Genomic DNA, 13,240 nt, shown 5'->3' with positions numbered 1-13,240 from the left:
TTTAGGGAAAGAATTTGAATTTATATTTCTACAGATAACCTGGGCATCTTAAAATTATTATAAGAAATATTAAAAAGGAGTTCCTATTGTAGTTCACTGGGTTAAGAATCAACTAGTATCCATGAGGATGTGGGTTCCATCCCTGGCTTTGCTCGGTGGGTTAAGCGTCTGGCATTGTGGTGAGCTGTGGTGTAGGTGGCAGACACAGCTTGGATCCCACGTGACTGGTGTAGGCTGGCAGTTGAAGCTCCGATTGGACCCCTAGCTGGGAACTTCCATACTCTATGGATGCGGCCCTAAAACAAAAAAAAGAAATGTTAAACAAACCAGAAGGTTAAATAATTTGGCTAACATTCTAACATCTTATTTGGTGGGCTTTTCAGATTATGGATGGGATTTGTTTTCTTATTTCATTTTGAGCTTGGTTTCCTCTAGGCTTAGAAGTAGCCTCCAAACTGTGCTGTGTTCAAGCGTGTTATAACTGCCTTAAATGCTGCCATGCAGCTGCCATCTCATCAAAAGATGCAGCGATTATTCAGTAGAAGCAACAAGAAAGATTAGTGCTGTTTGAATCAAAATTATTGCCAATCTGAGAAAAGATAACTCAAATGGCAGTATAGACCTGGATTGATCCTTCTTCAAAATCATCTGTCCTATAGCCTCAACTATGGGGTGACCAAAAGAAGCCTGTGAAATGAAAATCAAATTCACAGTCCTACCTGTCAGAAAATTATTAATTCTGCAAAACAAGTGAGAACAAACCACAATCTACTCTTGCAAGAAAGGGTCACAAAAGTTTCACAATCTGGGTGGGGAAAGAAACACTGAGTGACTGCTCTGCTTCCAAGTCAATTAAAGGGTAGCATTTCCTCTTCATTGCCCAAGTTCAAAAGATCAGCCAGGAAAGATCACTTGATTTATAACCCCAAAAGCTAGCCCTTTAGAAACCTTCCGTAACTTCCCTTCCGTGGACATCATTGATGTTTGGCTCCTATTGAAGTTTTCCCCTGCCGGAAAGATAGATGACTTTGCTTTTGACGTAGGCTCTCCTGATGACTTTTGTGCAGATTTTAACAGCACCTGTCTAAAGAAAAGCTTCCACTTTTTCACTAGATCCCATCCCCTTTCTCTAGTCAAGAAAATCACTCTGGTATTATTTTCTGGTTTCTGAATCTCTCAATCTGTCTCTCTTTTTTCTCTCTTTCCTCCCATCAACATGTTATTTAGATCTCCTGTCTGGTGCACCCTGCTATTTCTCTGTTACAGTTTAAGGCAAAACTCCTTGAAAAGGTTATCTATTTTCACTTGCCCCAATCCTGCTCCATCTCAGTCTCTTGATCCAACTCAGATCTGGCTTTTGCAAAGCATTCCCTCTAAAACTACTCTTTCTAAAGTACCAGTGTCTTGTATATTTCTAAATCCAGAGGTCCATTCTCAGCTCTCATTTTACTTGACATTATCAGCCTCTATTGAAAAAGTTAGTCATTCCCTCTTCCTGGAAACATTTCCTTAACTGGCCTCCAGGCCGTCATCTTTTTTTCCATCTGTGTCGCTGGCTACTTCTTTTCAGTTTCCTCCGTTGATTCTGCCACATCTCTCCAGCCTCTGAACATCAGAGTTCCCCATACTTTGGTCTTGGCCTTCTTCTTTTGTCCATATCTATCCACTTCCTTAGTGATCTGTATCAGTCTCAAGATTTTATTTATTTAAATTTTCATTTTTATTTCTGTCTTTTTAGGGCTATGCATGCAGCATATGGAGGTTCCCAGGCTAGGGGTTGAATTGGAGCTGTAGCCTCTGGCCTACACCACAGCCACAACAGTGGAGAATCTGAGGCACTGCCTCTGGGACCTTCACCACAGCTCATGGCAACGCCCGGATCCTTAACCCACTGAACGAGGCCAGGGATCAAACCTGCATCCTCATGGATACTAGTCAGGTTTGTTTCCACTGAGCCATGATGGGAACTCCCGTCTTAGGATTTTAAATATCATATATAATCTAACAACTCCCAAATGTATATCTCTAATTTGGATTTTTCCCTAGACTTCTAGTCTCACATATTTTACTCATAAAGTCTACTTTATATCTCTCTAACATGTATCTCAAACCTAACATGTCCAAACCTTTACAGACTGAAGTTTGTATGACGTGCTTTTCATAGAGACAAAGCTCTTGCATTTTCCCAGTCGCTTTTTGGGATTGGATTGCCTTCCTTTTTTGTACATTGATTTAACTCATGATAGATGTAAGGCTACTTTCTGTTTTACCCAGGAAGACAAATCTGGAGGCAAATCTGTGTTCTTGAATTGAATCTTGTGTAATTAAATCATTTATAGTTTGCATTCTTGGAGCTGCAGCTGGGTGCATGTTCATGTGCATAAGTGCTTGTATGTGTGAAAGTATTACTGTTTAATGTATCACAGTGAGCATTTATGGAGGCTGAAAGTTGAATCTTTCACCACCTTGGACCTGGTAGGTTCTAATGAGTTTTTGTCCATTCTTGTTTTTCTCAATGTCTGTGTCATTCTTTTAAGGGTTATGGTCTACCCCCTTCTGTCCTATCTCAGTAATAACGTTTAATGTGAGTTCTACCCTCTCAACAAATGTTGAATTGCACAGTACTATATTGTTAACTATAGGCATTTTGTCATACAGCAGATCTCTAGAATTTATTCATCTAGTGTAACTGAAACTTTATCTCCATTGAACAGCCACTCTCCATTTCCCTCACTCCCAGCCTCTAGCAATCAATCACTACTGTATTTTCTGCTTCTGTAGCTTTGAGTATTTTATATACCTCATGTAAATAGGATCATGCAACATTTGTTCTCCTGTGATTGGCTTATTTCACTTAGTATATTTTCCTTCAGGTTCATCCATGAAGTCACCTATGACAGAATCTCCCCTTTTTAGGGCTAAATAATATTCCATTGTATGTATATACCATATCTAATTAGTAAGACGTATTGGCATTTCTAGTCAAGAGATTGGCAGTTAAATCTGTCTCACGTAAAATGATTGTTATGTTTCATGTTTTCATGCTTTTACTCAATTTTTATTTTTTCTTGTAAGTTCTGTTGCACTGGCTAGAATTTTTAAGACAGTGTTATTTATAAAGATGATAAAACTCATCCTTCCGTATTAAGTCTCATGGTTCATTGTTGGGATGAATACAACTGGGAAGTGGTATAACCCTCTGTATAAGTCTAAAGCCTTTGCTTGCTCCTTTTTTCCCCCTTATATGATGGAACTATTTTATTATTTTTTATTGAAATAATATTAACCCTTTTCTTTTTCTTTTTTATTTTCTTTTTGCCTTTTAGGGCCACACCTTCGGCATATGGAAGTTCTCAGGCTAGGGGGTCAAATCGGAGCTGCAGCTGCTGGCCTACACCACAGCCACATCAATGCCAGATCTGAGCTGCGCCTGTGACCTACACCACAGCTCACAGCAATGCTGGATCCATAACCCGCTGAGTGAGACCAGGGGTTGAACCCACATCCTCATGGATACTAGTTGGGTTAGTTACTGCTGGGTTACAGCAAAAATTTCCTGGATTTTTTTTCTTTTCTGATGTTTTTTGGGTAGTATGTTTTCTTGAATTCTCTCTACTACAAAGGAAGCAATAAAAAGAACATTTATGTGGCTGTGGAAGGAAATGGGGAACTGCATCAAACTGAATGATTCCTCTTTTCTAAATAGACAATTGTTTTTTCTCCCAAGTTGACTCCTCATCTAGACTTTGATTTTTTTTGGAAGAAATCATCTTCAAACCTCCACTTAATCTAATTCTCACGTGACTCAGTCATGTATGTGTGAACTGGTACTTTCGTTTTTTTGGTCTTTTTAGGGCCACACTCGTGGCACATGGAGGTTCTCAGGCTAGGGATCCAATCGGAGCTATGGCTGCCGGTCTACGCCACAGACACAGCAGCGTGGAATTCGAGCTGTGTCTGTGACCTGCACCACAGCTCCTTAACTTACTGAGTGAAGCCAGGGATCGAACCTGCATCCTCATGTTTGCTAGTTGAGTTCGTTAACCGCTGAGCCACGACAGGAACTCCTGAACTGGTACTTTCTATTCAAATCTTCTCTTAGCAACTCTGGGTCAGATAAATACACATTCTGATAGAACTTGAGCTAATCTGCCTCAACTGTACCTTCACCCTCAAGATTATTCTGCATTGACATATTAAGTATTCTTTTTTTTTTTTTTTTGTCTTTTTGCCATTTCTTGGGCCGCTCCCGTGGCATATGGAGGTTCCCAGGCTAGGGGTTGAATCGGAGCTGTAGCAGCTCTGGCCTACGCCACAGCCACAGCAATGGGGGATCCGAGCCTCATCTGCGACCTACACGACAGCTCACGGCAATGCCGGATCCTTAACCCACTGAGCAAGGCCAGGGATCCAACCCACAACCTCATGGTTCCTAGTTGGATTCGTTAACCACTGAGCCATGATGGGAACTCCCTGACATATTAAGTATTTTTAAAGCAATAGCTTTAGAAACCTTTAAAAGGTTACTAAAACAAGTACGTGTTTTTCCAAAAGCTCTTTTGGACACTTACTCTTTTTCAATAGAGCATTCTTCCAGCTCAGAAGGTGACGGTGCACTGACTAGGACAGGTCTAAGTCAAGAGATGATCCATATCTATAGTTTTTATTTAACATCCACATGCCCTAGAACGTTCTAACCTCACTAATGTCTCTGGTCAGATTAGCCTTCCTCTTCCACTTTTAAGGTTCCATGTGATTACTTTGGTCCCAGTCAGATAATCCAGGATAATGTCAAGGTCCATAAACATAATCATATCTGCATTTTTCCATGTAAAGTAATGTATTCATGGATTCTAAAGATTACGGTGTGTGGATATTTTTTTGGGGGGGGCATTATTCTGCCTAACACAGATGTCATGAAAGTGTAGATTGCACTTTAAACCTTAGGAAGTAGAAAATACTGCTCAAGGATAATGTGCAGATATTTCCTGAGTCTTTATCTGCTGGGAGATTACTTTACCCTTCCTTATTCAAACAATCAAATCTCTTGGGTACCCTAGATTCCTTGTCATGTCCAGATCTGGGCATATGGAGAGAAGTTTTGCCAAGTTCTCAACCAGAGAACTGGTACCTGCTTTTTCACCTTGTTAACCCAATGGTCTAAGGCTAATAAATCCAGTTTCTGCTCTTACTTCACATCCTTTCAGCCACCTCTACCTCTTAAGCTCTGCTGCTGCTGGTATTGCCCTTGATTCTGACTGACTGCTTCATCTTGCTCTGGAACTGCCAGGCTTCCCTGTAGACTTGATGTGTGATTGTTCTCACTGTCCTGAAGTTTCTTTTTGACTTCCTACCCATCCGCTAGCTCTCACTAGCATGCTGTTATCAGAGTAGCACGGAGATCAATCATGACCATTCTTTTTTTTTGGCGGGGGGAGGAGGGGGATCTTTTTAGGGCCACACCCACAGCATATGGAAGTTCCCAGGCTAGGAGTTGAATTGGAGCTACAGCTGCTGGCCTATGCCACAGCCACAGCAACGCCAGATCCGAGCAGCATCTGCAACCTAAACCACAGTTCACAGCAATGCCGGATCCTTAACCCACTGAGTGGGGCCAGGGATCGAACCCATGTCCTCATAGTCAGATTCGTTACCGCTGAGCCACAGTGGGAATGCCCAATCATGACCATTCTTAGGGAAGGATGTCAGTCACAATTTGGAGCTTCAAACCCTTTGAATGAAGAGAGGTAGCAGAAAAATAGCAGCCGCCATCTGTTGTGATGTTACAGACTTAGCTACAATTTCGAGGCTAAGACTAATGGACTGAGAATCTGACATTTGGGGGTTCAATTCCAGGTTTTGCTATCTGCCAGCTCTGGATAATGTTCAGTAAACTCTTTGTCTGTTTTCTCACTTGTGAAGTGAGAATAAAGAAAACCTCAAAGGCTTGTGAAAAGCATTAAATGAGACAGTGGATATAACCCAATACAGTGTGGAGAATGCTCATTTCATATTTTGTTCTTGGTTCTTCAGATCATTATGGGATGTGGGCAGAGATACAAACAAAAAAATAAAAGATACTGGTGTGATGCATCCAAATATTTCTATTCAGATGTTTTATTTTGAGTTTGGGGAAAGTTGTATAGCATCGGTGGCAGAGCCAGTGGGCAGCAGAGGGAGTCGCATGGCTTCATTTGTTCTTAGTGATGTTTTCAATCCAGGTTACATATTTTTGAACATTGGTGTAGATGCCCACGTCCCCGCCCATGAATTGGCCAACCTCGATCCCCTGGAGCTTGTTTTGGCAGATGACAGTAGCGACAGCCACCTCCTACCAGGGATCATGCAGAGAGAGGGAGAAAAACAGATATGGTCAGAAGTTCTCTGAACAGGAGCCCTCTGGTCCCCCGCTGGGATGACCCCTGTCTAGAGGTAGCATTCTGCGTTCCCAAAAGAGCACGGAGTCAGGAGTCTGGAAGCTTGAGTCGGTTATCTAGCTTTGTTATAACTAGCCTTGTGTGACCCTGGGAAACTCAGAGAAAAACCTTTCTAGAGCTCACACATAAAATGAGTTAAACTTCCATTTGTTTGAACTGGTGAAGCTATTTCAACTGATGAATAGTTTGAATTTTTTTTTTTTTTTTAGGGCCACACCCACAGCATATGGAAGTTCCCAGGCTAGGGATCAAATTGGAGCTATAGCTGCCGGCCTATACCGCAGCCACAGCAATGCCAAATCTGAGCCATGTCTGTCACCTACACCACAGCTCCTGGCAACGCCAGATCCTTACCCACTAAGCAGGGCCAGGGATCGACCCTGCATCTTCATGGATACTAGTCAGGTTCTACTGAGCCACAATAGGAACTCCAGTTTAAATTATTTTTTTAAAGCAGTACCCATTTTTACTTGCAGCTATGAGAATAAAAACCTCGCAGAGCGTTACCAACTATGGAGACTGCATGATGCGCTATCACGAATGTAGACATCTGTAAGGAGAGCCCTTTACTGAAGATAATGGGAGGCTTTGCCGTAGCCTTATTAAAGTCTGCAAATTATGAGGATGAGGGGCTTTCTTTTTTTTAAAAAGTCCATGACTAACTAGTTAACGGGACATATACAAGTAAATGAAAGGTGAATATAGAGAAAAGATTACCCCAAAGATTCGACTGAACACTTTCACGAATTTCACACATAAGGAGTTCCTGTGGCTTTTTCCTTGTTTGGTTTTCTGGCAGTCTTTATCAGCCATCACAGGGGCCTCCAGGTTCTGCCTTAAATCAGGGTGTCTGCCTGAGGGAAGTCGGGGTAAAAGAAACTTTCCTGTTCACTTTGTTATCTGGCCCTCCAGTCACCACCCTCCTTTTCAGCTGGTGTTTAGTGTGTGTGTCTGAAGAAAATCATGAGGAAAAGGGAAGAAATGATCTTGTGCATGGTTATGAGACAAGCTTGAGATTTTGAAAATAACGTTCATGGCTCTTGAAAAAGACTTTTCTTTCTATTGTGTCCAGTCTTGGAGGAATGAGAGGTGACCTGACTCGAGTTCTCAGGTGTCCTCTCCATGTCACGTGAGCCAGCGTGGGAGAGGAGCACAGCCCCTTTGATGTGCCACATGCCTCTGACAGTCAGGCATGGTGTGCTCTCCAGGCAAGGTCAGATGGCCTGGTGGCGCCAGTGGCCAAAGCCCCAAAGGGGCAGTGGGACATTCGACACCCTGGGAAAGGAGGAGCTGTGGACTTCTGGGAGGGTCTCTTTTTGGCAGACCACTCACTCATTGGCAGATCACTCCCTTTAGTCTCTACCCATTCTCCTCCTTTTTAAGCTATATAGACATGGATGCTCTTCTTCTGGGATAACTAATGACCCCAATTTTCTGTGGGAGATGCACTCACTGTTGTTGTCCTGGCTCCAGTCCAAACCTGAGAGTAGGCAGTTGGTGCCTGGCCTGACAGTGCTGGTGGCGAGGGGAAGGGTTTGGACTTTGTGGTTGAGGGTGGCGGGCTTGGCCAGCTTAATGAGCATGAGGTCATCCTGGGGAGCACTGTGACTGTGGTTCCAGTAGCGGATAATCTGGATGGGGTTAATTGTCTGCTCTGTCCCATCTCTGACTCTGATCCTGAAATTTCCCAGCATCACTTTCAGATTTCTGCAGGGATAAGGGGTTGGAAGTAAAGTTATCATCATCACCATGGTTATCATCATCATCATCACCATCATCATCATCATCATCCATTATTATCATCATCATCCATTATCATCATCATCATCCATTATCACCATCATCATCATCATCACCATCATCATCATCATCCATTATCATCATCGTCATCATCCATTATCACCATCATCATCATCATCATCCATTATCACCATCATCATCATCATCATCCATTATCATCATCATCATCACCATCATCATCATCATCCATTATCACCATCATCATCATCATCCATTATCATCATCATCATCATCCATTATCATCATCATCATCACCATCATCATCATCATCCATTATCATCATCATCATCATCATAACCATCATCATCATCATCATCATCCATCATCATCATCATCATCCATTATCATCATCATCATCCATTATCACCATCATCATCATCATCACCATCATCATCATCATCCATTATCATCATCGTCATCATCCATTATCACCATCATCATCATCATCATCCATTATCATCATCATCATCACCATCATCATCATCATCCATTATCACCATCATCATCATCATCATCCATTATCACCATCATCATCATCATCATCCATTATCATCATCACCATCATCATCCATTATCATCATCACCATCATCATCATCATCATCACCATCATCCATTATCATCATCATCATCATTATCATCATCATCCATTATCACCATCACCATTATCATTATCATCATTATCATCATCACCATCATCATCATCATCATCATCGCAGGTGATGTTGATTGTTAAAATGTGCCAGCTACTGTGCCACATGCTTTATCTGGATTCCATCACTTACTATTCACACCAAATCTATGAAGTGGATTCTATTTTGAATCTCCATTTTGCAGATGCAGTCATGGAGGCACATAGGAGTATCTACCCATGGTCATTACAGTTAAGTGGTAGAGCCTTGAACTACTGTGTTCTCATATAGTGTCCTTCATGTAGGGGAGAAGTATGTGTGCCACAGAAATAGGGTTTTCCCTCCTCTCCAGCTCCAGCCTGTCCAATTGGGCATTTCCATTCTAGTGGAGGTAAGAGAATGAGGTGACTTGAGTGTTGGCCATCTCCTGTTTGCTTCATCTGATCTACTTACAGCTCTCTTTCGTCCTGCTCTGTACTTGGGAAAGTGATCTCTGTGGATTAAGCCCATGGGGATTTCATGTCCTCTTGCATTTGATGGAGTTTTGGCCAATAAGAAGCACCAGAAAGTAATTGGAGGGAGAAGGGTGAGGATGGAGTTTTATCCTCCCATCTTCCTTCCTGCAGGGTTGCCGCAGATGGACTGTGGACGGCCTCTCAACCAAAGGTTACAAACTCCAATACGGCCGTCTCTCCACACAGCACTTCTCCCGCCCCTGCCCCTCTTTTCTCTCCCCCTCCCCCCTTGTGATCGTTCTCGCTCCTGCCCCTTTAGGTCTAGGGATGGTAACTGCTCCCTTTTACCACTAAACCTGGCGGGACTGAACTAGTCTCTGTGTTTCCCTAAAACTGGAACATACTTTCATCATTATTTTTTTTATAAATTCTTCTCAGTTTAATCAAATTTGAATGCACCATCAGTTATCTGCTAGTCACTTAACTGACAAAATACGTTCATATTGCTACTAAAAAACTTAAAAAAACTAATGAGAGACTGAGGAGACGTAACATGTAGAGCAGGACTTCTCAGCAGCTGCACTGTGGACATTTTGGGCCGGACAATTCTCTATTGGGGGTGGGGGAGCGGCTGTCCTGTGCATTGTAGGCTGGTTAGCAGCATCCTGGCCCTGGCCTCTCTGTTCACTAGGTAGAGGCTATTGCACAACCTTTCCCCCACCCCAACTCCATTTGACAACTAAAAATCGCTTCAGACATTGCCGGATGTACCCTGAAGAGAACGTTGTCTTTATTTGAGAACCTGTGATGCCGAATGAGTAGTAGCTGTTTTAGTGCCTGAGGGGGCCCAACACTCACGGTAAGTAGCAGTGAGCCGGGGCCAGCACCCAGTTGCTTTTGATGAGGACACCCACGCAGGGGTTGAAGTGAGACTTGAGGTAGACCAAATAGGGGGCATGGTCATCTTTCTGCACAGACGAGTGAGCGGAGAAAAATGTCCCTGAGAAAATAATATATATAGGGGGTGTGTGTGTGTGTGTGTGTATATGATGTTCTTAGAACAAATAAGATAATCAACAACTTCCTAGTTGGAAAGAAATCTGGATGATTTTAAAGAAGGACGTGGGCGTTCCCACTGTGGCGCAGGGTAAATGAATCCAACTAGTATCCATGAGGATGCGGGTTTGATCCCTGATGTCACTACTCAGCGGGTTAGGGATCTGGTGTTGCTGTGAGCTGTGTTGTTGGTCGCAGACCCACCTCGGATCTGGTGTTGCTGTGGCTGTGGCATAGGCCAGAAGCTACACCTCTGATTTGACCCCTAGCCTGGGAACTTCTATATGCCGCCAGTGCAGCCCTAAAAAGCAAAAATAATAATAATAAATACATATGTATTTAAATCAAAATGATATATAGTTTTATCTAATTTTATAATAATCATTTTTGTTTAATGTTGATAGTGTTCAGTCTAAGAAAGAAGTGAATCGATTCTGTCTTCTTGAAAAGCGGTATAGAAATAAACATCAAGAATTATAAATGGTTCATCACCTTTGACTATAATTCCAGCCAAGAAATCTGATTCTAAAGAAATAATCAGATGTAGACAAAGACTATGAAAAAGAGTGCTATTTTTTAGCACTATTTATTGTAGCTAAACATTGGAAATAGTCATGTCCAATATAATAATGTTGGACATTGAAATATAGGAGTGCATGACAAAGGGATATCATATATATTAAAATCATATTGAGAAAGAATACTAAGCAGCAAAGGAAATACTGATAACCTTTAAGTTAAAAAAAATAAAGTACGTTTAATCCAGTAATCGAATTGTCTAAAAACAAGTAAGCAAACAAAAATAAGGCATTAAAAATAAATAAATAGCAGTTCCTGTCATGGCTCAGTGGAAGTGAATCTTACTAGCATCCATGAGGACACAGGTTTGATCCCTGGCCCCAATGAGTGGGTTAAGGATCTGGTGTTGCCGTGAGCTGTGGTGTAGGTCGCAGATGTGGCTCAGATCCTACGTTGCTGTGACTCTGGCGTAGGCCGGCAGCTACAGCTCCGGCTTGACCCCTAGCCTGGGGACTTCCATATGCCACAGGTGCAGCCCTAAAAAGCAAATAAATAAAGTGTGGGAGTGAATTCAAAAGAAGCATTAGTGTGCGTTGACTGAGGTGGGAATATGAATGATGTTTATTTTTCTAATTTTAAGTATCTCCAAATTTTCTAGTATGAACATGCAGAACTTTTTATAACTGAATTATTTTTAAAAAAAAAAAACCCTAGAGAAGAAAGGGGAGGAAGGCTGATTCTAGTTTCAGAAATATTGTTCTTGTCTCAGCTGCTCTTGGTTCTTATGCTAACCTTCCCCAAGCCTAAGCCTTTCCCCCATCATGCCCTTCTCTGTGTGCTCACACAGGTTAGAAACCCCAAGGGGAACAGGGTGGAATATTATAAGACATTAAACTCTTGTTCTGAGACAAGTGCTTTACATGGATTTATTTATCTTCTCAACGGCTCTATAATATAGGTAGTAATATCCTCTTTTCTTATGTAGAAACTGAAGCACAGATGGGTTAATTAACTTGTCCAAGCTCACACAGCTAATGTGTGGTACCCTCCAGGCTGTCGGGAAGTGGTGGGAAAGGCCTCCCCAGCAAGTTCGGCCATCCGAAGACCTTCATGGCTGTCAGGGAGTGCAGCACACAGGGCCCTTGCATTTGATCTTTTGTCCCCACCTCCTCTATTCCCTGCATCCAGAGTGTCTTAAGTTTTTGAAAAAAGCTTAGATCAGATGTCAAAATCAGATGTCAAGAAGTCCTGCCGTTATGACTACACTGAGACTGGTCCATGGCATGGTGAGGCCCGCATTTTGGAATAACCAGGGCGGAACGCTCACACTGTTGAGCATTCTCCAAGGCAGATGTACACCGTAACACAGCCCATAGCTTAGCACCGGTGGGGTGGGGGTGGGGGTCTCAGCCTGTCCCGAGAACTTGGGCTGGGGTCTAATTCTAATGACCCCTGATTCTGCCCATGACAGTTTTTCTTGACTCTTCTTCTGCACCTTCCCCACAGCCCCTATCTGCCTTTCTCCGTCCTACACTAACCTGTGCCTTATAGGACAGAACAGAAGGTCATGGATACATACCCGCCAGGACACTCAGATAGAGGATGAATGCCATAGCAGTCCAGATGCTTCCCTGTGATATGCAGAAGGTCAAAGAGTAATAGGCCTCTCAGCTCAGGCTTCTCCTCACGAGCACCTGGCAGCATCAGTGGACATGGTTAGGTTCGGGGCCATGCAGTGGGGTTGGAAAGCAGCTCTGAGCATAAACAGGAAGGGAGAAGAGGGCCCCAGTTAGACAAAGGGAGGCCCTTCTGCTCCAGGGCAGGTGGGGTCTGTGCCTCTCCTGGGGCCTCTCAGGGAAGGACAAAGAGGCCTCGTTCCTGGCCTTCCTGATCCAGGTTTCTCTCTTTGCTGTCCCTAAGAACCCATCTGCCTAAAAGCAGTCAGCTCTCTGTGGAAAAGGGAGCTCTAGGCTCAGGGCTTATCTCCCCACAGAGTCTCGGGGGTCGGGGCTGTGGGGGACCGGATTCTCCACCTTAGTTCAGGAGGACAGTGTCTCCGGGTTTGCTCTGAACCTCCTGGCGGTCACTTATACCTTCCTTCAGCCCCTCCCTTCTTTATTACACTGGCTTGTCTTTCTCTGGGATCACTGTTTCATCACTCAGCCGTCATCACCAGCTTGCTCTGATTGTTGTGAGCAGCAGCTTCGAGCTAAGGGAAGGTGGAAAGGAAACGTGTTAGTAGAGCAGTTACTTTGACAACGGGGAATGATTTACATTCTGGGTTACATTCAGTCTAAGATCTACTGGATGGCTGGTGACAAATCAGAAAGCAGGGCCTCTCCG

At 43.1% G+C, this 13,240-nt stretch overlaps 2 protein-coding genes across 2 annotated transcripts in view; one reads left to right on the top strand and one right to left on the bottom strand.

The window, feature by feature from the left end:
* SSBP1 (single stranded DNA binding protein 1) overlaps positions 1-13,240 on the top strand; it is an 83,692-nt gene that overhangs the window by 43,186 nt on the left and 27,266 nt on the right. The gene's annotated exons all lie outside the window — the stretch shown is intronic.
* Positions 5,622-12,510, bottom strand: PRSS37 (protease, serine 37). Its single transcript, XM_021079193.1, has 5 exons — positions 12,477-12,510; positions 10,181-10,376; positions 7,891-8,144; positions 7,155-7,291; positions 5,622-6,331 (listed from the first exon to the last, which is right to left on the bottom strand). Exons 1-5 carry the CDS (start codon positions 12,508-12,510, stop codon positions 6,191-6,193), a joined length of 762 nt encoding a protein of 253 aa, XP_020934852.1. The 3' UTR covers positions 5,622-6,190.

The sequence above is a fragment of the Sus scrofa genome, chromosome 18 (assembly GCF_000003025.6).
Source record: "Sus scrofa isolate TJ Tabasco breed Duroc chromosome 18, Sscrofa11.1, whole genome shotgun sequence".
Taxonomy (NCBI): domain Eukaryota; kingdom Metazoa; phylum Chordata; class Mammalia; order Artiodactyla; family Suidae; genus Sus; species Sus scrofa.
This window is presented reverse-complemented; position numbering and strand designations above follow the sequence as displayed.